We start from the raw sequence: 25685 nt of genomic DNA on the forward strand, positions 1-25685 counted from the left end.
TTCACGTGCTGACCTCGGGACAAATCTTTTCACACCAGCGCATGCTCACCCCACGCGCTGTTGCGCGCTGCCCGACCCTGAAAACCTAATAGGACATAAAGTCATGATCCACTTTCCTCCCCTGTCCTGGACATGGCCGCGTCTGCCACAACTGGACTTGGTTGTTGTTGTGAAGACAAATGTCCCTCTGTTGATGAACACACATCACACTAGAGAGAGAGAGAGGATGAGTGAAAGATTTCACGGACTATGGTTTGCTCCTCAAACTGGCTTCACCTGCCTAACTGCTGGTCTCCAGATGCAGAGAAGCATGAACAAGCACCACACGATGTCCAGATTGCACGACGAATGGACCTCACACAAAGGTAGATGGAAAGACAGGTAGCACGATACCACGGCATCGAACTGTCATGGTGTCACCATGAATTGAAGACATGACAACATAGTCCACGGTTAAAATGATGGCAATTATAGTATAATTACAATTGCTTAATAAGTATAGCGGCCTCAAGGCCGGGTGTTACCGAGTGTAACTGTGTAGGTCGCCAACATAGTGTCACACCATCCATCCTCCCACCAGAACTTGTGGACAGACATCCGGACCAAGAGACTGCTTTTTTCTGACGCCAGAAGCTGGTTTGATGCAAGAGTGCTGACACCTGGCGGTGATTAAGCATTATAAACGGAAAAGGGTTTTTAAAAAAATCAGAGCGTGGGTAATGAAGCCTGAGCACCCGCAGAAAATTCCCAATGGAAAGGCTTGTGAACAGGTGTCACACCCAGATATAAGCGGCAGGGTACTTTCTGTGGGTATGTTATGGAGACATTACAGTTCCTACAAGTGAACGTGGGGTCTGTGGACTCCTACAGTTGAATGCGGAGGATGGTGACATCACCACTTTCCCGGGTTAGCGCAGACTGTCACGTCACTGTCTTGGTTCTCGCGTGACCTTTACTTCTAGAATGCTGCCCTCGCCAGCACCCTCACCAAGCAAGCAATCGGGCAATCAGCTAACTGGCCTGAAGAAGTCTGAACTTGTGCAAGTCCAATCAATAAGCCTCTTATCCAACTCCAAAATACCTCCTTGTGCATGCAAGAGCGGATGAGCTGCAATCAGATAATGCTGTTTGATGGTTGGACACCTGAGAACATGGCCCGGCAACTTCCCTCACCAGCCCAAGTGAGGAAGGGGCTGAGTGAGAGAGCAAGGAGGAGGAAAAGTGCTCGGTCTCATCAAGGATTCAGCCCCATCCCTCCACCAAAACCTACTTCAGCCTGTGAAGAAGCGATTGGTGTGGTCACGTGATACGCCGCCTCCCCGCAGTAGCTGGAAACCAAAGATCTGAGCACGTTTGCGTGTGTCAAGTTGCCAGACTTTCCTCCACCCCCATCCTCTTCCACCGGCAAACCACCACCGCCGCTACCACCGACAACTGACCAGCCATTAGCGGGAGCTCGGCGGGATTGTCCACAAACACTTGGGTCCCTCCTCCATCAGCACGCCGTCGGGACTAGAAAGTGTGCCGGAAGTGAGAAGCCTGCGGACCGCATAGCAGCGACTCCTGGCGGTGGGCATCATGTTGTGCAATCCATCCCAGGCTGCAAGCTGACGCTGACCAGCACGAACTGCAGCTTCCACCTCCTCCAGCAAACGGGAGATGGGGGGAGCATGGACACAAACTGCGCGGACAGGCCAGGAAGGCTAAGCAGCATTTTATCAAATTGGAGACCAGAGCCCGCGGCAATCAGCTTAACAGTTCCTAGCGGACTCGGCTTGTTTGCTCGCCGCCGACCGCACTGCCCCCTCGAGCCAGGCGGGCACGATGGTGGGCTCGGTTGGCCTGGCCGGTCCGGTGGGCAGCGTGTGCCCCGCTCAAACAGCACGCGCCCCCTCATGCGTATGCATGAACATGGGCCGCGCATGCCGCGACAGCTGTACGACATAAAAACCTCGTTCGCTCATCGACGAAATATGACGGGTGAGGATACACAGCGATGAAGGCAGGGGGAGAGGGGCCCAGGTCCCCCCATGCCCATGGTAGCGAACGTGACAACCGACGACGCAGGACGTACAACCTCTGGTGCTGGGCCGGCCAGGCGTCCAGACATACTTGGTGGTCCATGAGCCGATAACTGCCACACACCATTCGGCTTTTATTGTCGGCTTATCTCCTCCTCGTTCTCGGAATGCACAAACAAAGCCACATTTCTTGTCAATGAGTAGACGAGAATAACTGATGAAAGATTCCAATCACACTCAATTTATGGAAATGTAAAATGAGAGAACTGTTATAGTCACAGCATTATTCTTTCTGCATACAATAATGTTTATTTATATAATTATTATTTACACAGCGCCTCATTCCACCAACGCATTCGGAATTTAAGGCGTTTACGCGCCATTTCTTCTATAACCGGTGAGATCAAAGTATTTCGACAAAGAGAAAAACTTTCCCGATGTGACCCTTCGGGCACGTGGTCACTGTCCTCTTGCCACCAGCCTTTTAGCCATCACAGCCAGTGACGAACACACCTCAGTGTCCTCAGTATATGCAGGTTGAACTCTAGTTCACTCCGCCACTGTCACAGATTTGTGACATTCACACAAAATTCGAATAATGCTCTATCAGCACTGTAGGGTGTCCGAGCATTTACACAAACAGAAAAAGTGAAGTGCACTTAGCGACTGTCGCCTGGTCCCCCGGCACTGACAGCAACCTCTACTGCAGCAGCCTCACAGGGCAGAAGTATCGCATGACCAGCACTAAGTGCACCGCATATCATCGTATAATGAGGCTATGAATAGCGAGAAGCTTTGTGGGTGGACACAGAAGTTCAGAGTTTTTCCGAGTTCACAAGTTCAAGACTTTATTACCGAACTCTCCAGGGATATGCATTTTGTAGAAATGTAATAACAGCAAATACAACAAAATACAATAAAGCTTGGAAATATGGAGCTCGTGTGCATGTGTGCGTGCGCGCCACCCATTAATTTTGCTTTTCATAACGGACATCCGGTGAAACAGAAAGCCAAGCTGAATAAATGATAAATTATCGTAATAATCATTAAAGAAGTAAATGCTAAAACGGAAATAACATTTTTTTTGTGTCTGACAGTCAATAAATCTGACGAAAAGCAGTGGGAGGTAAGGAGGGTGTGACTAAAGACAGGTCCACAAGCTGTCATGGAGGGACAATGTTACTGACCGTCGGAGGAGACGGTGAGTTTGACCAGATAGGTGCGGCCAGGGGTCAGTGTGCCGGGCCTCAGCACCAGGGCCGGACTGTCCACCTCCGACATGAGGCTGGAGGCCGGCAGCTCCACGGTCAGGCGCTTCTTGGTGATGATGTGTGGAGGGGGCGAGGCAGGCCTCACCGGGTTCACCTGCACGCAGTCCACAGGAGAGCATGGCAGTGGGGTCGTCAGCTCCTCCACCCTTGGAACTGTAACAAGTCGACAATACATCAGCAAGGTACACTCGCAACCTACCTACTTGATAATCAAACGTTCTCTGCACGAAGGGAAATAATCCAGCATCAGCTTATTTCCGATTATGGTTTGCTGGGGACAACCCTTGTAAATGCGAGGGAAAATAATTTCGCCTAAAAGTAGCCTAAAAAGTAAATCTGCAAAATTTTCTACCACCGGTGTAAAATTGACAGCCGAAAAAAAACCACAAAAAACAAAAAAAAAAAAAACAAAATAAAAACAAAACAAATCCCAGAAATCTTGGAACGTCTAGCAAAATCTGGTTTCAACTAGACTAGAAAAAAAAAAAAACCAAAACCATAAACAAAATCCCAACAATTTTTTTTTAAATTTAGAAAAAATCTGCTTTAACATTAACAACATTAACCCAGGCATTAACAACTAAACTTTAAATGTTAATTTTAAGAAATATATGTGTACAAAATAAAAGAGGGAAATATTACTATTCTGAGACCAACGAAACTGAGGCTGGGGAAGTGAGCGAATGAAGCATCCAGTACAAACTTTTAGTCATTGCCTACAGACAACATAGTGCACGTGTGGCGAGTGCTCGTGTAAAGTTTGCTACAACTTCTGATGGGGTGTATGGTGTGACTTACCAAGTTTTCTGTCGCCTGCAGTGCCCTCGGCGATGTCCACCGAAGGTACTGTTAAAAAAAAAACAAATAAACCATGACCGGTGACACGAACATTACAAACAAACCTGCATTCACAATAAGGTCCACTCTTCCTGAACGTTTAAAAATAAATTTGTGTCCTAAAAATGTCAAATTTGAACATCGAGCATACTTCTGGGACTAGGTGTAGAAAAAAAATAACGAATACCGTGACGTCACAGGCCCTATCACTGAGTGTAGGCACTGACGTCACGACTTTACTTTTTAAAAACAAACAAACAACTCCGCACCTCTTCCCAAAGCAATCCGCATTTTTCGTTATATTAATAATAATTTGAGAAAGACCACTGCAACAACATAACTGTACTGAGGTCGTGCCGACACCAAGAATGTCACTAAACTTGGAGCATTCCCAGCCAGGGACACGAGTCAGACCAGAAATATATTTATCAGTAGGAATGATGCCCCAGGCACTGGATTTAATGAAGTGTCTGAAGGGTGAAGACCCACCGTCCCTATGTTGGTGTGTGGCCACCCGGGGCTAGAGATGTACAGTCGCCCGTCAAGTGTCAAGAACACTACGGATGTCCCACCATCACTGGTCAAGCAGGTGTCTTAGGCCAAAACCCTTTCATTTTGTGTCAACCCACACTTCCTGGCAATTAACCGATTCACCCTAACATTTTAAAATGATTCCTGTCATATTTGTCCAAAAAAAAAAAAAAGAAAAAGAAGAGAAAATCCCTCAGTTTCATTCCGCATCCTAATGCACCGCCACAATGCAAATAAGATTTGACAACAGTGAGAGCTTTAGTGTCTACAGCAGTCGCTAGACATATATATCTACGGCGAACTAGACAAACCATTAGCAATATATTCTTGTTTCAAAACTGATTGCGCGATTGGTTTCCATTTCATGAAACCCTGGCAACGACAAATTGTATTATAATCTGCTGCACTCAAAAACATCCAGTTGTCTTTTTTAAGCGCAGGCAGCTCAGTTCAATTCACTCGGTATCTTCAGAATAACAATAATAATGAATATTTCATATGCTCCCTCTCATCTTTATTTTCTTTTTTTTTCTCTCTCTCTCACAGAAGGAAATTGAAGGTTTCCTCCATTTTCATCACACGATTAAACTACTTTCATATAATTTTTAAATATATAATTTGAAAATATTCAGCTTTGGAATCGGGACGTACGGCTTAAAAATAAATCTCTCTCCACTACAATGAATTTAAACACCACCGATCCTCCTACGATGGTGAAAACAATTACTTTGGCACTTATTAGCGCCATTATCGATCAGAGAGAATCGCAACCAAAAGTGACAGCCATTTTGACAGCTACCACAATAAAAGGAATGTAAAGAGGCCAGATCTTCTGCAACAAAAGCGATCCCTTGGTGCACACTGCTACTAATTGAATTGTCCTTTAAAGTCAGTTTTGCCTGCGTCTGTCAATGGAGCTTATCAAACAGGCTATCAGTGGCCGCGGACAGTCCCGCAGCTAATTAAACAGAAATTGCATTCCACCCTCGCCAAGCGGGGCTATTCAGCCAGCAAAAGAAAGTGCACTTGTGAACAGCATAGGGCGCAGACACGATGGCTATTACAGGCGACAATGACAACGACTACATAATGCAATGAGCCTATTTGCGGCTCCATCGATCCTGCCGCCGCCTGGCGGGTTGCGCCGAGGCGCAACAGTGGGAGACAACTGTGGCTTTGCTAGCAACATCGCGTGCGGGCCGCTCACTGCGGTGCCGCCCCCTCGCAACTGCAATCGATGGGCCGCCCGCCCCGCCTCATCCCTCCCCGCCGTCACATGCTGCCCCGCTGTTCACCTCCCACAGTGACTTTCAAAACATTTCAGTTTGTTGTCATCGGAAACCTCTTGTTGTTGTTTATTTTTTTTCGCATAGACAAAACATTGTGCACAGATATCATCCCATTAGTTTTTTACATCGCTAAAAGGGGAAAATTGGGGGCTTGCAGGTCTGTTTTGTTGAAATCAGTCCCCAAAGGCTTTAAGGTTTGAGTTTTAAAATTGAAAAAAAGATTTGCTACATCAACAAAATTCTGCCATAGATTGGGTAAACTGTTCAGTGGGGTGCTGTGAAATGGGAACTTATCATCAGTGCAAAAACAAACTTATCCATTTGCAATTTGTGAGCTTGGCAACCAGTCGTTCCAGTCACTGCATTGTTTTAGTGTCTGCCGTACACAGCAATGCATGCTAGTGCTGAACAATTCATTTCCATACAGAATTTAAAGTCAGTTAAGGTGAATGTTGTGACAAATCAATGGCAAAACCAACATAACTTTAAACGTTTTTTTTTCTTTTTTACAAGAACAGAAATGAGCATTTTCTTGCAACCTATGTAAAGAGTAGATAGAAAGTAAATAGTGAAAGAAAGACTCACAAGGCAATCTGTCAGAGATGCGTGAGGTCTGGATTCGTCTGCTGTTATCATAGCCACCTGTGTGTATCAGAAAAAAATACCTGAAAAGTCTAGAGGCACATTTAATGATGCTTCGTAAAAATGTTTATGAAAAAGTTACAGCAATCTCAGACACAAATGGTCTCTTGGCTGTGTATGATAGCAATCCTCTAATTTGCAAAAAAAAAAAAAAAAAAAAAAATCAAACCACTAGCTAAAATGAGATACTTGTATTTATTTGCTTAAATTTATAAATGATGTTGAATAGTTTAAGGTTATGGATACATTTTTTTGTCTTTTAACAGATGAGATTTAATGCTTTATTTCTTGTAAAATTAAGATTTGTTAAGAAGGCTAAAAGAAAAAAGAAAAATATGCACACGGTTCAACTTACGAGCTGCCCAGATGCGGCCCTCTGAGGGTGCCAGAATATCTGGTAAACCCCTGAAGCGATCTTTGGGTAGTTGATGTCTGCCTGTCAACACAAAGTGTTTACAGGTTGTAATGTCACTTGTATTGAACTTGTAACATATCAGATGATGCTAATATACTATCACTAAAACTGAATGAACTTTGTGGTCATAAGCTACTATTCAGAACATCAGACGCATTTTACACATTAAGAAAACTGAAATAGCTTCTGAAAAAAATAAGAGGAATTTTTCTTTATTTTTTTTTTAGCTGGCATAATGTTTAACTAAACTTATGTAGTTTGCAAGGATGCATGCAAAGATACGCAAGTATACACACCCAATCTACTGACACATGCACATGTACACATGCAAGTCACTTACTCTGCAGTTCTGAAGTATTCCCAACAGATAGCAATGCTGTTGTGCTTTTGCTGGTGGTGTTGTTGAAGCAGTGGTCGTGGAAGCAGTTGAGGTGGTGGTAGTGGTGGTTGATGTATTTGTGGATTGCAAGACCTGCTTTTGAAAGATTGTCCGATCTGCTTGCTGACAGACATGCTTCCCCTCCATGTCATAAGCATGTCCAGAGTTATCCCCACCAACAATAAAAACTTCCCAGCGGTAGTGCAGGTGCTTGCCAGTGCAAGTGTCATGACCACAAACAGCTGTCAGGGACAGTTTGTCATTTGAATTGACCAACATTCTCTGACAATTCCGACAATGTATTCCAACTCTGAAAAATGTAGAAAAGGCATGTTTACCCACAAAATATACTGTTTCAAAGCAATACAAGTATCTGCAAAGTCTGCCTGCTTCTGGTAATAAATGCAGTTGCCTTCCCTAAGTCCTCGTAAATGTCATACAACTTGCTAACAGGTGGTACTGGTTGGCCATATCTCTACCCTTTGTGGTAGATGCAGATGACAACTTAAAGTGGTAGCCCTCATGCTCAGATGGCAGGCAAGAGAAAGTGTTAGTCTCAGCTTCAGAGAGGCCACATCAGAAAATGGTCCAACATGGACATCTAAGGTTTAATTTATCATCAGCTTTCTAAACAGTGCATTCTAAAGCACCTTTCAAATTTCAAGCCATTTAAATTTTTTTAAAAGTTAAGATATGCAATGACCCTTTATCCACAACACTGCTTAAAACTCACAAGCACAGTTCTTTGTTTTGTACATATAAAACGAAAATAAAGTACAAGGCCTGTATTTAAGAAACAAGAAATGAAAATCAAATATATAGCCAGATCTTTCCATGCACCAGGAGAACATCATGTTTGCCTTAAAGTTTTTGTCTCCCAAATGCAATGAAATCATTTTATCAGATTTTATAAACAAGTATCTCCAGTTATAAACAGAATAATCCTGCACACTAGTAAACCATAACTGACCAGTGTTTTACAACTTTTCCTAATGAACAATCTTTCTCTACTGCAAAGCCCAAGTCATCGAAAAATGAGTAGCATTCAGCAGCTGCTCTTTAGAACTATTGAACGCTGACTCTTTATCTCTGTGGAAAAGTAAACATTGATTAGAATGGAAAAAGAAGAATGCTCACGGGATGATGTGGTTGATGTTGTTCAGCTCAATCACTTGGGTTGAGTTCACAGGATGAGAGGCTGGTGAGTGGACAGTGAGGTTAAACAGGAAGTATTTTCTATCCATACGCAACATGGTGGCAGGAAACTGCAACGAGGAGCTGTTTAAGCTTGGAATCTGGTCAGCAGAAGACTGGTTGAAGCAACTGATATTTTTCTCTTCTAGAACTTGACAGCCCCACTGGTAGCTGTAATGTGAAGCAGTCAGATTTATTCTAAGAATTATCCAACAGAGGAGTGCATCAACCATCATGATTACTGGACACAAATTAGTTTTCACATCATTCAATTCTAGAATTATGATTTATTATTCTACATTGCAAAATTAGAAAATTATCAAAACATAAAGAAGTTTAGTGACAAGACTATCATTCTGACAAGTACCTTAGTAATGCATCGGCATCGTCTGGGTTATGTGACTGAGAGCCATCGAGGGTAACAACAGACTGTTGGCTGTATAGTCGCATGATTCCTCCCAGAATATGGCTGACAAGTGGTGACTTGACCACATTCACACTTGTGGTTGCCTCCTGGTAAACTGGAATCTCTGTCCCATTCATTGTGACCTGTGCCCAGCAACAACTATTTTTCATTGTTCACCTTTAAAATGTTATCATGAAAATGGTAGTATTTTACCACCCACTGCATACAAACAAGTTACAAAACTTAAGCCTGATATCCATCACTTAAACTTAAAACCTGATGCATCATATACAATCTACATTAAAATTGTGATAATAGTGATAATAGTGATAATAGTAAATACTACTCTATTTTTCCTGAGGTATTGTGCAACTCTACATGCTTTGTGTTACTGTTTGATCTGGAAAATACATGTAAACATGTATCTTCATCTAATTTATAATGCTTAAGCACCTAAAACACAATCCTAGCTCAAAGAAATAAATAAAAATAAAGACGATCAGAGTAGAAGCTCACAGTGAGAGACAGCTTGTAGTGGCCAAGAGGTAAAATGTGGGCAGGAATGATAAGGTCTGGATACGTCAAAGCAGCTTGTGGAGAATTCAACAGCAATGTCCTCATGTCTTCTCCTGATTCATCATTATTCTGCTGTATCACCTTCCAGGTGTAGAGAATGTTGTTGGTGACAGAACAGTTGACAGTCACCTGAGATTCCACATGCAGCTGCTGCCACCTCATCACCTGTGTGGAGGAAATAACTCTGTAGCCCCCAAGTAGGCTCTATTTATATATATAGTTCTAATGCTGACTCTCTGTGCAATATTTTCTAAAGCAGCAACATCAATCATGATGATTATGGTACTGAAATTGTTCAGCAGCTATTAATCTGTCCTAGTACTGCATGACTGTCAAACAAATCATGGGGATACTACATGCTGACATTAAAAAAAGTAGATACACTATTTACCTGCTCTAATCCAATGATTTTAACAGATGGCGGTCTGCAAACATGAGTTAAAATAAAGACAGTTCTGGTCACTTCTTTGTGTCCAAGTGGATTTTTTGCCAGAAGGGTCACCATATATTCACCAGTTCTGCAACCAAAAGGTGCGGAAACTGTAGGGCATAAAATATTCTGGATAAACCCTGACTCAAGGACTGCTGCTCTGTAAAACTCATCTTCTGCTAACAATTTATTTATCCATTTACTCTCAAATTGCAAGAAAAACTATCAAATCGATCATGTTTTCCATGAAAATCTATACCCAAATATAAAATACTCATCACAAATATTCCCATTCACATTCACCAGTTCACAAAGAGACTTGCTTCAGACCTGAGCACTTCTGACATGACAGATGCCACGGATAAATATAGTAGTTAACTAACATCCAAACAACAATGCATACCTGTTATAAGTATACCACACTGCTGTCTTATCTGTAAATAGTGGAGCTGAGTTGTCACCAAAATTCCAGGTGAAATTTAAGTAGTCGCCCTGATAATGATCAGCTGTAAACTTCATCAGCTTGCCAGCCAGGTAGTCCCCAACCACCTCAATAGCGAGGTCAACAAGTGGCGACACCACATGGATTGTAACAGGAATGGAAGTTGCATTACTGTAGCAGTTGAAAGCTTTTACAAACACAGTGTAGAAACCAGATCGTGAAAACTGGTGGCTTCTGCGTGGCTCTTTGCTTTGGCCTGCATCCACACCATTTGTGTTCCACACAAAGTACCGAGCTGATTCTCCATTTCTTTCTGGCATGACAATTGCCTTAAATTCCACCACTTCATTCAGTGCAACAATCAGACTTTCCACATGCAAGCTTACACCTGCGAAAGAAATGCAAATTATGTTTTAGTGACAGAAGCAGGAGGAAACCCTTAAGGCCAATGGGCACACCTGACCTGTCTTGTAGAAGCATACAACCTTTATTTCATACATGAAAGTGCTAACAGATGTATATTTAAAGTGTAAGCTGGCCCTAGATGTACAGAAACACATTTTACTGCAACGTTCAGCACTGAAGTTCATACAATTTCCTAAAACTAAAACAAAACAAACAAAAAGACTGCAGTTATACAAAATTACCGCTCAATGCAATACTTTCTCTGAAGTAGTGATGGCTATATTTTGCATCCACTTTATAAAAAACACATCTGTCTTTGCCACAACAAAACACTCACTTTGTATCTGCTCCACAACTTCTACAAAAGCATAGCTGGTAACAGATGAAACATTGTTGCTGGCTGTAACTTCAATTGTCTCAGAGCCTGGCTGCTGATATTTATGACGAACAGTGCCATCTGTCGAGTTATTAGCAAACACACAACCATCCAAATTTGTAAACTGTCATGTGCTGGTCATTCAAATCTTCTTCATTTTTGCTAACATAATTTCTCTGTTAAACAGCCCATTCAAGATTTACCCTATACAAAAAAATTAAGCAAGTTTCTAAAAGCATATTGATAAAACTTTCTGTTCTGGAGCCAAGATTTACACTTAAATATTTTGCTTAGCAGCTAATGCTAGTGGCTTGGCCTCTTCTGATAAGAGAATCTAAAAGAGGATGTAAAACGAATTAACTGTATAATGCAAAATTTTTCTGAGCTGATAAAACAAAATCTACTTACTTGTATTTACTAGTTCAGTCTCATCGTCTAGCCTCCACCTATAAGTGACATTGGTGCCTTCGGTTGGTGAAGCTGTCAAAGTTATTTCCTCTCCATAGTGAGAGCAGAAATTTATGCTGTTTAACAACTGCCCTTGTACAGGTACTTGGACATAAAGAGGGTACGGCAAAAAAGCTGTTGCATTACCGAGGTCATTGGATGCTGTGACCATCACTGTATATACACCCTCTGAAAACAATCAACAAACACAACAGTGTTAAGAAAAACCATTGATGAGGTTGTGCTATCATTGATCTTAAGTTTGATTCATTCAAGGTGTGACCATTACTTTCTCTCATGTGCATACTTTTACCACTCTTACTAGTCTCATAAGTGGAACGCTTTCCAGCCATGCGTCATGCAAGATGTGCAATCACCATGCACGGTGTCTGACTTACCACTTGTATATCGATGTATGACTTTGGCTTCCATAATGCTCATCATGTTCAGACTTCCTTCCACTTCTTGTATGTGGCCATCTCCAAAACTGAACACAAATCTGACAGGGTTGCCTGCAGACCTGCCAACATTTTATCATTTGTTTTTTAAGTGAAAGAACAATTAAAGAGAATTGTATTCAATGTACTTAAATATTCCTCCAACAACCAACAAAAATGTTCCATGTGAATTTTTCATTAAAAAAAAAGTCAGGTGACCAGCACACTCACTTTGCCTCAAAGACGACTTCGTCACTGAGATTAGTAAGGAGGCTGAAGTTAGCCCCTGGGGTTCCAACTTGCACCAACATGACCTCCACCACTGGCTCTTGCACGATGATGGGGAATGGCAGGCTGGCTACTACTGGCTCCCTCTGAAGATGATTGGTGACTTTGACTACCACGTTGTATTCTCCTGCTTTGCTAAATGGCTTGGCTGCCACACTGGTGTTCCCCTTACTGTCAACAAAAACCAATGCAGCTAAAAAGATTTCAAAAGTAAAACAGCATTATACAGGTTTAAACATATCTGTTTTACCGTTACATTACCATACCGTAGTCTTTACTTCATCTGTTGCTTTTGTTCAGCTGTTACTTTTATCACTTAGACTATTTCAAATGCACATTATTAATAACATCTTGAATAAAATGAAGTCAAAAAAACCGTTAAAGATGCCACAGAAAAGCCTTTTTTAATAGTGTCATGCGATCAAAGATAAAATCTTCACCACACCTTGAAATTGATGGAAGCATGAAGTCTCCTGAAAAGTCCCACTCAAACTGCAGATTATCACCAGCACTGACTACAGCAGCAACATGCACAGTCTCTGACAAAGAAATGATGCCTGAAGGCCGCACTTCCATGTAGATCTCACCAATTGCCTCCTCAACTCGGACGATTGTGCGACGAGACAACACTGAAATGTCATTGAAAACTGTCACCATGATGTTGTAGGCACCGACATTACTGTAGCTGTGGCTGAGGGTGATATTGTATGCTGGCACTGGCTCCAACCACTCAGGTATCTGAGGTTCCACATTTACCAGCTGCATCTGTCTAGACACAAACTGCTCCTTGGTGCCATCACCGTAATCACAATGCAGGGAGAAATACGAACCTGCGAACACCGTGACAGTGAAGGTGGTGTTTTGGCCACGCACCATCACAGGCACTGACAGATGCACATCTGAGACTGGATGGCTGACGGTGACATTTATGGAGGCCGACATGTGACTGATGTCATTGTGGCAATGTACACCAAGAGTGTATGCACCTGCTGCAGTAAATCCCATTTGGCGCTGTTCACACACACAAATATCACTGATAGCCACTTGCTAACTTGTGCAAACTTTGTAACAATTTTAATAGTGATTTCCTGAGATAAGAGAATATGTAATATATGTGAAGGTAAATTTTTCATTCCTTTATGTTACTATCTTGTTTGTTGACATAGCATGTAGTCAGTATATGCTATAGATATAGTCAACACAGTTAAATACACAAGACCAATGTTCTGAATAAAGTACAAAGAGTATTTTCCTTTATATGAACATCTACAAACTGAATATTATCCTGAATAAGTCAAGCATTTTTTTATTTTTTTAGGATTAAAAATATAATTTATAAAGAATTCTCACAACAAGAACTGAAGTGAAGTGTTCTTCATGCTCTTCATCCAGAGACCACTGGCAAACCAGATGTGAACCCTGTGACACCTGTATCTTCCACACATTGTGACTGCACAAAAAAAAAAAGATGAAATTAGAAAATAGGATTTCTCTGCTGTATGAAAATTGATCCATGAGAGATATTTTGCTAGACTGGACACGCAGCTCTCGCTCGTCCAGTTTACTGCTGAAACACTGCTAAGATGCAAAAATAAACCCTGTAAGAGAGACTGGCAGTTTACTCAACCAGAAGATAACGAAAGGATCTCACAAATGCTGCTACATTAAGTGAAAATGCATTCATGTAGAAGACCACTCCCTTCCCTAACTGGTGCACAGGCATGCACATGGACAAAGTGCACTCCACGGGAGGCCATGGTGCCTGTTGCTAGACAATTTCTTAACTGTCTGGAAAGCGGGTGCATGTAAGCACATGCACACACATAAGAGCAGAAGAGCAGAAAGACGTCGGTGATGGAGAATGAGAGAATGGGGGTAGGACCCTTGCATGTGTATTGAATTTTGAACAGGGAAATTACCGAGGAAGAGTTTTCCAGTTGTGATAATAGCATTTCCTGGAGAGAGGAGGGAAAAAAGTTTTGCTGGCTTGTCTCAAATGTCAATACAGATCACATGCACCATCACACAACAATAACATCAGCATCACTATCCATCTTCCTGATGTTTAGCAGTGCAGACACATTAAAAATGTTTGAATTATTGTCCAACTTTCAATAAATTAAAGAACAATGGGGTAAATCAGATTAGCAGCAGAGTGCACAACACTCTGCCTCTAAGCAAATCATAAATTGACAATGTTGTTGCCGACAATTTTGTTGCGACATTTTACTTTCCCAATTTATTTATTTTTTTATGTCACAGAAAAATAACAGCATACTCCAAAGCTTCGAAACATATAAGTCACTATTTATGGTGAAATAAAACATCTATTTCAAGACATTTCTTTGAAGTTTTATCAAACTTACACTTCTTTAAAGGTCATCAGGGGAATGAGGCATTAGAGACCTTACTTTTCTTGGGGCTAGCTTTATTTTTTGTGAGGGTGGTTCTCATCTTCTCTTACTCTCACTGTTTGACCTTTCCCAAGTCTTTATGTAGCCAGGTGCCCATTCCTGACCATTGAGTCAAATGGAGAAAGTTTGCTGTGCCCCACAGGTATGGAACTGTGTGCCTTTAAAATTGGATAACAGTTCTAATCTGGTATCTGCGCCAGTAATCTGCTTAACTTCAATTTTCTAAACGATATCAAGCATTTAATGATCTTTATATTTTACCTGGCACACACACTATTTTTTTTCAATTATTTTATTCATTTTTATTCCTGTCTTTGCTCGAAATCTTTTGTTTGTTATATCCTGTTCCACACTATCTGAAAAATAAGAATCACAAAGTACATTTTATTCCTGTGCGATTCCATTCATATTATTACTTCTACAACTTTATCCACGAACTCATGCTAATCAACACTTCAAGGACAGTAAACACAAGTCAGCGTCTAAGTAATTCATCTACATCAAACTCTGTAAACACTATTCAAGCTCTGGTGCTTAATGCATTCCTGACTGCACTCTTGTAACTTATCCGTGTGTCTAGCTGCTGCTAGCATCCACTCCCACCATTTAACAGGCATTGCATACTGTTTCTCAGGAACCAACTAGCTCTGATATTAATGTTAAGAGGAAATTCTTGTAACTTTTAAAAAATTTTGTACAGGAGAAACCTCTCAACTCACATAAAATCAGAAAGCTCCTACATGGCTATTTTTCTTTTTCTTCTGTTTTCAACAATTAGGAATCTCAGAAGAAAATGCAAACTCTAAAATCATTTGTCAGTACATGATATATGTCTCTCTTTTAGGTCAGTCGCCTAGATTGTCAGCAGAAATAAACAATAAAACTGAGGGGAGATTAGAAGCAAAGAAGATGAACAAATCTGATAAAACTCAAAGCAACATCAAGTGGGGACTAGTTCATGACAAACAACAGAGGATTGCAGGCAAACTTGGGCCGAGCTCCACACCCTTTTGAAATTTATATTTAAAAAAAAGGACCATCTTATGCTTCATGGCAAAAAGATTAAGAGATGGTACCATACTAAGCAACCACTCAACTGTCAGGTACTTAATGGTATTGGATCCAACTAACATGAAAAAGCAGGAGATCTTAGTTAACTTTTATTCAAATTAAACTTTTTTCTTTAAGGGTAGAATTAAATCACAAGTTTCTGCCACAGAAGACAAAACTGAAATAAAAGTAAATAAAAACAAGTTTTTCCCCCATGACTAAATGCTAAACTTTCCATTAGGTTCTCATTTCTCTACTGCTATTATTGTCCTGCAATATTTGTACTCATTCAAGAAATCATAACATTCTCATGCCAGCAATGTTGACTGACATGTGAAAGTTTTAAAATCTTTATATGAAGGTCTACACATTAAGGATGATTAGCAAATGTGGATTTTATATGATTTGAAGAGACAATAATAACTACAATTCTTGCCGTTACACTTTCATTCCCACGCCAGCTGTCATGGCCCATCAAGATGAAATGCTCCCAAAAAGTGTGATACTCATAAACAAAAGCTATCTCTCCACAACTTGACATGAAAAGGCACTTCAGCTACACTGTGACCACCCAAATTCGTAGAAACCCACCAGTTAAAGATGGAGGTATGTACATTTTATCTTTATCAATTACAATTACAAACAGCTCCTAGTCTCTGGTGTGAACACGTACTGAGCTCAGTCCTTGTGATGACAATAGTTTTTTATTTAATATTACATTTATAATTTAAGTCAAGATCGAGTCTCTTGCAAATAATATCATATCATGCAACACTGATTTGTTTCTCCACTCCAGTTCTAATGTTCCAGCTCATTTAAACATTATCTTGGCTCTTCATTACTTCTGTTGGAAGGCAGTCCAGTAATGAAAATAAAACCTGACGAAAACAGACACCACTCCTAAAAAACTACCCATCCAAACAAAAGCCAACAAACTCTGACGAAAGTGTTCAGATGTGAACTATACAAATGCAGAAATGTTAAACTGGGTGGCCGCTGGGAATGGAGGTGGGTGGTGGAGACAGTTTCACTAACAAAACACTGGTTTCAAAGCCACTGGGAACAGACGGCAACAATATCAGTGAAACATGATAACGATCGCAAGACGTGGGTGGAATCTGGACGGACAAAGGCCGGCCTGCGACTAGTGACCAGATCAGCTCTGGCATCGCTGCCTGACAAAACAGTGGCACCTGGCTTCACTCTCGTGGCTCGACCCCCGACAGTGCAACTACCTGGGCCGCCCGCCCACTGCAATCAGCGCATGTGGCTTAGCACCTCCCACCTCATCGACCTCAACACCCAGCGCGGGTTCATTAACGCGCCGCCTTCATCAGCAGGCTTTATGAAATTATGGGAAGTAGAAACTAAGTTGTCTGAGAGCTACCCGAGACTGAAATATGTGGAGGCTGCGCAGGCAACACGGGTGGGTGGGGAGGAGGAGTGTCCCTGTGGGAGAGGAGTGTCTGGACAGGTAACAAAAAGGACAAGTTTTCACGCTCCGCCCAGCTGTCACATCATTCTAGTGTCCCCACCGCAAAATTCAAGAACTAGTCTGCGGCGGGTCAAAACTGGGTTTGGACCATTTCGGTCTCTCGGCAGTTTACAAGCTGACACAAATCCTAGTCCTGCTAGAGATCAAGCTCAGTCCACGGCTAGGCTACTGAAACGTCACTGGCGTGCGTAACCAAACGTCACTGGCATCCACCACCAAACGTCACTGGCATCACCACCAAACGTCACTGGCGTCCATCAGCAAACGTCATTGGCGTCCATCAGCAAACGTCACTGGCATGCAATCAGCAAAAGTCACCGATCTAGTGTCTGTTGGCCGGACGGCGGACTGACAGTCTCTCACGGTGTGCTACACCCCGGGGGTTATGATGAGCCCCATCTGTCTGCTCTGTAGCATCCACAGACCTGTTTACACCTGCCTTATCTGTCTGAATACCAGTCTGCGCGTCTTGTCTGATCCTAGCAGAAAGAATTCTCGGCTGTTTGTGTTTACTGGCTGAAGCACACGACAGATTTCTTTTTTTTAAGTGCCTGTTTCCAGTAATATATATATTGCATATTACAGCACTTCATAGCATACGACTATACTGTGCGTAAAACGGTCTGAAATTCTACTAACGTCTTTATACAATATATGTATTGCACGCACACTAACATAATATTTATTATAATAAATTTCAATGGCCTTATAGAACGATTTGATGCACTGCAATTGTTCGAGGCAAGTTTTTTTTTTTTTTGGGGGGGGGGGTAATCAACGACAGACACTACAGATGAGCAGGAACAGTATGTTATTCTACTCAACAGTCTACTACTGAAACATTTATCAAACGCGGGCTGTTGACTTCTGTGAGGGGAAAAAAACTATCACGCCTCCAGCTCCGTTTCAGCAAAGAAACTCTTCTTTTGAGTCTTGTGTGGCTGTACGACATACCTCTCGCTAACTGGGCGCAATTTGCACAGTTTGTCATGAACAAGATGGTCACCCCCTCCCCTTTTAACGCCCCCCCCCCAACTCACACACCTCTTCCCCATGTGCAAGAAAATACGTGGGAGTGAAGGGGGACGAGGTGGAGGGAGGGGAGGAGGGTGGATGCGTCTTCTTGGATGAAAAAGATGAAAGAAAGCTGTCTTGGCTGCGGCTGGTATTTTGTCAGCAAACACTTGCCACCCCGATGCGGTTGCAGTGCCACATAGCCCGGCATTCCTAGCGTCCCGCTCCTTGTGCAGGAAGTGCCGACACTCGAGGCGCCTGACGTCTGGCAGTCATCTCTCCTGCTGTCTTCTCTTCCACCACATCCGCGGCACTTTCATCGGCGTTCTCCTCTGCCCTTTACTTCGGGATGTCAACGGGGCGAGGCCTTTGACGCTGCTTCTGAGCCAGCCGCGGGTCAGGGAAAGGTCCTGATGCTGTGCCAGCGACTCTCTGATCCTCCAGTCGAAACTAGGAGCTGTACTGTCACTGGGTCTCGACACTCAGGGACTATTTCAAGATTTAAGGACTAGGGCTAAAAATGGATCCTGAGAATTCTAACCGATATCCTCAGACTGCGCCATGTTACTAGGGATTAACAATGCCTGGCGGAAAGGGAACAGAGGACCCCTATGGTTACTTCTTGTACTGCTTACCAAGAACCTGCTGTTCGCATCACCGCATATAACAAGTGCATCAATGCCAGACAGAAATTCGCACTTCGGGGGAAAAAAGTCTTTCTTGATCCGCAGATGGCCCTGGAGGCAAACCGGCTGTGCAAGTGTATACACGCAAAGGCGTTGATTTCAACGTGTGGCTGAGTATGAAAAATATATACCCGTTACTCCTTGCTTTCACAGGCTGAGTTCAGCTCATCTTGCAGGGTAGGGGCTGGTCTTGGCATCGGTACTTGTGAGGTCTTTGGAAGACCAGACTGTTCTGAGAGTATGGTGCGGTAGGACAGGCAGCGACCCCCTATCTCCTCCTCCTCCTCTCGAAACCAACTCTAGTATCGCTTGGGGCCGCGCAGATGAGTTGTGGGTGGCGCCTCTTCTTCGCTCTCCAAGTACACTGTGCGGCTGGGAAAGCTGGGCAGAGGAGGAGGAAACTTCGCGGAGCAAAGCATCTGCTGCTGGAGTGATCTTCCTTACATTTGCTGGTCATTAAGTTGTTTGTTCTTGTTTGAGGGCTTGATATAGCCGTGTTGGACTCTACGTGTGTGTGTGTGTGATTGAGAGAGAGACAGAAAGACCACCGAGCACCAGTATGTACAATTTGGCTTTGCCAAATAACTATAGCAGACTCACTATTTGACATTTTTATCTGTGGAAGCCAGAAATGAATATACATTGTCACTGAGAAAATTCTTTTATATTTAGAAAGCTCTTTCCCCTTTGCATTTGCACATCTGGATTTCCCATGCAGCTGGCATGTGTAACTGTGATCAATCACTCAATCATCTTGTCTATACGGAATGCTGCGAGTGATGGCAACATGATTTTTGTCTTTATATCCACAAAACATCAAAACTACCTCTATGCATGGTCATCATTAAAGAAACAAAAGGTAATAGGAAAGATACTTTAGAGCCAGAAAAAAATAATCTCACTAAAAATGTACACAATTCAATCTGAGAAATGGCAGTGTAACTAAAAGAACGTGGATTCATTTCTTTTTAACCAGGACAACTTTCCTATCCAGCCTCATATGGACTATAGAAATCATCTATCCTTAGAAATATTAAGACAAAGCAACAGCACCTCATACATAACAATTTTCCTGGACACAAAAACTGCAAAGAATAGCATGTAGCAAAGACTACCAAACAATTCAGTGACTCTATGCTTTTGTAACCAAAATATTCAGAATAATCAACAAACAAAACTTACATTACATGCCCTCTACATCCCCACCCCAACTCAATCTTATTTTGGTATAAACTTCATAACAGCCTGCCTGATAATGTCCTCTATAGTCTATAGCCAATTATTGCTAAAAAAGCGTATAACAAGAATTGTGATATAACACATCTCAAACAGAGACCATGTAAAGGTGCTAAGAAGAAAACAACAAGGGAGATGATTATAAGAATGCAAACAGTGAACATAAAGGTAAATACATATAAATCAAATATGCTCGTAGTTTGTTTTTAAGATTAACTTACCAAACCAAAGTCGTCACGATGCAGAAAGGTGTGATATCTTAATTTGTACACTTCCACATGCTGCCGTTGCCTTCTACCAGGCGTTACTAGTAATCATGTCTACTCGATGCTCCATCTCTGAATTTCATGCACACATCTCGGATAGATAGCAATCTACTCTCTGCCAATTGCATAGATTAAAAGTTGCCAACCAGAGTGCTGCCACCTACCAGTGGATGCCCACGTGAGCTGGACCAGCCAGTTGCAGGCCTCTGATTGGCTGCTGCACCACCAGCACCGAGCGAAGGGTGGGACCAGAGCGCTGGACTCCACCCCGCCTCTTGCCATATATGGCCACCTCCACCGTGTGCACACCTGGGTTTTGGAACACATGGTTCCACCTGCACAAGCAAGGACAGAGAACTGAGGCAGGAAACAAATGTGTGAGCAAAAACATATTAAGCACTATGCGGTTGTTCCTCTTGAGTGCTGTTCTGACACAATTCAAGACAATGGTAATTCTAAGCTGTCCCAGAGCCCTGCCCTCCATGACCCACCATGGCTCTATAACAAAGCCCTAAGTTTCCTCTTGTTACTAAAATTACACTAAGATGCTTATTATTCCTGCGCCCAAACCACCAGGAACCCATTCTCCAAGACCACATCAGTGATTCCGGCCAACACCCAAACCTGAATACAATGGCTACCTCCATGTTGTCCTAGTTTCCCTGTCAAACAAATGAATTTCTTAAGGCACGTGTTAAGCACTATGTGACATAAAATCTCCTTCTTTTGATACTTAACCACATTTAAGGCGAGACTTGTAGGTAAGAAAGACTACTGTACTAACGCATTTAAAAAACATGGAAGCTATGCAGGTTAAACCTCATCTTCAATGTTTGCTTCAGTTTTACTATTTAAGAAGGGACAAAGAATTGTCTTGAATTAGAGAAACAATCAAAAGAATGAATAAAAAAAGAAAAATAAACCAACCCTATTGTGACTGCCGACACAGATTGAGGCAATCAGTTATGCTGTCATAAACACATAAATTAACAGGCAAGGGAACTATGAAGGCAGGATCACTGTACTGAGCCTGCTGAACCAGCACTCACAGACAAATTCGCAAAAGGCCAGGAGGTGTTTATACCTTCTGGATCCCTTCCTTCTTGTCTTCCTGTGGGGAATGTTTTCTTTGCAGCACACCAGAGACACACTAACCTCAACCACCCCCTTTAAACACCTCCAGGCTCTGCAGGGCAAAGGTCAACAAGCAAATGTGGGAGGGGCAGAGCAGGATGAGGACTGGGGTAAGATGAAAAACAAGTTCTGAATACGTCTGAGAAGGTACATGCATTACTGTGAATACCTAATAATAATAGACAATAATTATAAGAAGCAATTCACTGTCCAAGGTGCTGTACACAAAGAATGAACCCCTAGTCAAGGCAAGGTGGGGAAAGGTCACAAGAAGTTTTGTTTTGAATGAACTTCTAGGGGAATAATGCCTGAGAACAGAACACAATCATGGCACCATACAATGATGTCACCACTGGCTCCAAATGAAAAAGATAATACACCACAGAAGAAACCAAGAGGTTCCGCTACTAGGCAAAACTGGAGAGAATCAAGGACAAAAGAATGAAGAACAAAAGACATGGGCAGGAAGTCAAGGGAGGGAATGAGAGGGAAGGTAGCTACACTGGAAACATGATGCACCTGCTGAGGAGCTGGCAGGTTACGGAAGAGATACCAAGAGTTTGTGATTTAAACCATGTCAAGCATTGTACTTGTAGCCTTGGTTGATAAGTAAATTTGTAAATAAACAATAACAAAGTTTTTCAGCTTTATGCCTATAACAGAACTTACACATGAAGACCACCTCTCAGCACTTTAGTCCTGTCATTGCTGTAGTGTACTTCTATTTTTCCTACATCACTTGGAAAGTCCTGCACACAGCAACAGACATATTACAGACCTTTATATGGAAGTTATCAAACATACACACACATCACTTGCTACGTCCTACACAATGTGACATACATCCCTTCCCTGAGACTTTCATATAAAAGTAAAGATAGAACACAGACACAAGTGGTAAACAATTATATGGAAACTATATAAATGACAGAGCTAACAAATGTATATAAGATTCTTTTGAGAAGAAGAAAAACTGTAGCAAGAGACTATTTAGCAAAGTAGAAGATGATGATCTTGCGATAGCTGTTCTACTCAGAATCAAGAGATACAACCAAATGCTATCAGGACGCAGGTGCTTAGCACAGTTTTAACAGATCAGGCTACATACATATTTGAACAGAATTCATACAATATTCCTTACAAGAAGAAAGCTTGTTTTGCCACCAGTTACATTTGAATAACACTGGATAACATCTAAGACACAGAAGAGGTTAGCTGTAAGTTATCGGCTAGCCTGACTGCTGACAGAGGCTATTAAAGCGACACGAGACTGCACAGCAATCGACAGCAGAAAACTTATCAGACACAGAGATGGCGAGCCAAAGAAGAACAGTGTTATTAACTGACCAGTATCTGGAAAACCACTGGGCGGTTCTGGAAGACAATTGTTGAATGCTGCAGTCTGGGTTTTCCATAAAGTTCGTCTGAAGTATCTACTTCCAAGTTTAGCCACTGCCTGTATGTAGACACTGAAACATAGAACATATATTTTAAAAAAAAAAAACCCTCTACCTTGCCCTCTTAGACCATGGGAAAAACTGTGAATTTAAAGCCATTTAACATAATATTCCTGTTTTTAAAAGCTGATATACACGGTAGTTCTGATTAGTCACATGCTGGTATTTATCTTACCTTTGTTGTTAGTTTAGGACATTGACACGTTCAGTACTGTTTACTCAAGTGTCAGTTATGCTAATTATGCTAGTCCCAGTAATAAAAATTAAATATAAAACATTAAGTAAACTTTGGAAGGCCCCGCACATGAAGTGACTTCCTATAGTACCCCTTCATGAAGACATTATTATGCAGTAATAGTAATTACAATATGTGTAACCGCTTTTAAAATGAATGTTGACTGAAAAAACAACAAAGACTAGATACATAGACACTGCTTCAAAACACTAACAGAAACACAATCATCTTAGCTACACCTCATAAGCACAAAGCATAATTTCTTTCTGGGATAAAAATTTATTTGCTCTATATTAAAAAAGAAAAAATTAACCGTTATGAATGCAAGCTTACAATGGGAAAGAACTGCTGTCTGGTCTATAACTAGATTTATCTGCCTTTGGACCTATATTTGTCTCAATCAATTCTAACAGACAAGGCAACAGGGTCAGGTCCTCAAAAAATATCATTCACGGCTTTTATACAGTGAAATATTCCTGTCGCTCCCACTTTCTTCACACTAAATAGTACTGAGAACTTTACAATGGAACAGGAAGATGCTTGGCTTTGTGGGGGAAACTCCATGCTGACAGTGAACGATGTTCACATTCTTGTCCCCTCAGTATCTTTTTGAGGCCCCCCACATTGCTCCACTGGCTCCTATGCCATTGTTTTAGTGAACCTGTGGCTGACCCTAGTGCAGCTGCATTTACTACAGCCTGTCTATCAAACTACATAGCCATGTGCACTATCACAGTCTTATCTATCATTACAATCATACCCTGGTGCACTATTACACTGTTGTGTCTACCATGCTCTATACAATCATACCCAGGTGCACCATCACACTGCCCTAGTGCATGTGGAGTTATCTCACAACAATGTTCGCAAGGTGTGTACATCTTTACCAGCCTTCAGACGAACCCTGGTGCACAGTTTATGACTAGCACTGATGTAACCGAGTCACAACTAATGCGTTCACTATGACAACTGAAAAGAAACAAAGACTGATTATATTGTATGGACGCCAACGCTTGCTCCCACTGAACTTTTCACCCTGTGGTTGCACTTATCGAAAGACTGATCATGCGACGCTAAAACGCCAGTTTGACCATCAGTCAGCCGTTTACTCGCCTACGGTGTCAGCCGGTGCAGCTCATGACCTCTGACCCCTACTAGGCTGATGCGGTAAGCATCGCCCAGTGCAGAAGTGACAGAACCGGTCTCTGTACTCAGCCGGTACTCGCCATTCTTGTGCGCCTGCTGACATGGTCGTGTCGGAATCCATCACCGGCGAATTTACCTGTACACCCCCAAATTCCGGGGTCACCTAACATGACCAAGACACATTCCGCCGCAAAAGCTTCGCGACATGCAAAAGCGACTTCGTCACCACCCTCTCCACCACCTTTACCAACCTTTCATCCGCCCCATCCATTCATCCATCTCTTCTTCTAATCCTCTACCGCGCGGCTGCCGAACATTTCCTCCAAACTGCTTCTTGTGGTGTCGGTATGTTCTGTGCGAACTATCACAGCATTTGCACCACACTAACAGTGGTATAAGATTCACTCCACCTTGTCATCTATCTCACCTGTAGCGATGAGGAAGGAGTTTGTTGTAGGTCGGCCACCTGGCGCTTGTGTGTGTGTTGAATAAGAGAGAGAGAGCGTGTGTCAAGCTGCCATAGTTCCCAGGTGTAAAAGCATCACAACACTACCAGGTACTCCACGGCTGACCGGTGGTTGCTAGACTGCTTTATATAATTCTGCCATCATCTCCATGTCGTCTGCCCTCGCACACTGGAGGCCCGCGGTGCCTGGCTGTCGGTGCGGGACATTCCACCTGTCGAGCGCGCACCCGTTGAACCGCGCTGCCACTTTGCAATGAAACAGGTTGACAGGTAGCGCACCTGACACTCCTCTCTCAGCCTGCCTTCCTATTATCCTCCCATCTCTTTTCCTTTCTTTTTTCACCAGATGTACATACACCCCGCAGTAAGCCCTTCATCTTACAGCGTACATCACCTGCGTACACCCGGTAATATCCTACCATCACCCACCCTGCCACTGCTCCTTGCCCCAGAAAGAAGAGTTGCCTTCTCTCTGATGCGTGCTTCACCAGCTGAGTTGCAAACTGTCAGGGTAACGGTGATTAATGGTACGGCATGGCGGCAAGGGACAGGCCCAGGCCCAGGGTAATACCTGCTCTAATTATTTACAATCCCGCGCGGAAATGATTACAAGGGCTTTCAGCTGCAGCTACTCGCAGCCACAGACTCCACTCACGTGACATTACAACAACGGTTGCCACGCTAAAGAAAGCTGCACCAT

At 42.5% G+C, this 25685-nt stretch overlaps 1 protein-coding gene across 1 annotated transcript in view; it reads right to left on the minus strand.

The window, feature by feature from the left end:
• Positions 1 to 3276: 3276 nt before the first annotated feature.
• LOC112563890 (polycystin-1-like) overlaps positions 3277 to 25685 on the minus strand; it is a 29994-nt gene continuing 7585 nt past the window's right edge. The window contains exons 4-22 of the mRNA XM_025238340.1: positions 23029 to 23150; positions 22351 to 22430; positions 20712 to 20882; positions 13737 to 13836; positions 12832 to 13397; positions 12330 to 12557; positions 12060 to 12181; positions 11623 to 11850; positions 11176 to 11295; positions 10395 to 10821; positions 9953 to 10079; positions 9502 to 9726; positions 8947 to 9128; positions 8523 to 8750; positions 7347 to 7695; positions 6947 to 7027; positions 6535 to 6591; positions 4091 to 4138; positions 3277 to 3445 (exon numbers count right to left, since the gene is read on the minus strand). Coding sequence (XP_025094125.1) covers positions 3425 to 3445; positions 4091 to 4138; positions 6535 to 6591; positions 6947 to 7027; positions 7347 to 7695; positions 8523 to 8750; positions 8947 to 9128; positions 9502 to 9726; positions 9953 to 10079; positions 10395 to 10821; positions 11176 to 11295; positions 11623 to 11850; positions 12060 to 12181; positions 12330 to 12557; positions 12832 to 13397; positions 13737 to 13836; positions 20712 to 20882; positions 22351 to 22430; positions 23029 to 23150 — 3482 coding nt within the window. The 3' untranslated portion in view covers positions 3277 to 3424. The remainder of the gene's footprint in view (positions 3446 to 4090; positions 4139 to 6534; positions 6592 to 6946; positions 7028 to 7346; positions 7696 to 8522; positions 8751 to 8946; positions 9129 to 9501; positions 9727 to 9952; positions 10080 to 10394; positions 10822 to 11175; positions 11296 to 11622; positions 11851 to 12059; positions 12182 to 12329; positions 12558 to 12831; positions 13398 to 13736; positions 13837 to 20711; positions 20883 to 22350; positions 22431 to 23028; positions 23151 to 25685) is intronic.

The sequence above is a fragment of the Pomacea canaliculata genome, linkage group LG5 (genome assembly GCF_003073045.1).
Source record: "Pomacea canaliculata isolate SZHN2017 linkage group LG5, ASM307304v1, whole genome shotgun sequence".
Taxonomy (NCBI): Eukaryota; Metazoa; Mollusca; class Gastropoda; order Architaenioglossa; family Ampullariidae; genus Pomacea; species Pomacea canaliculata.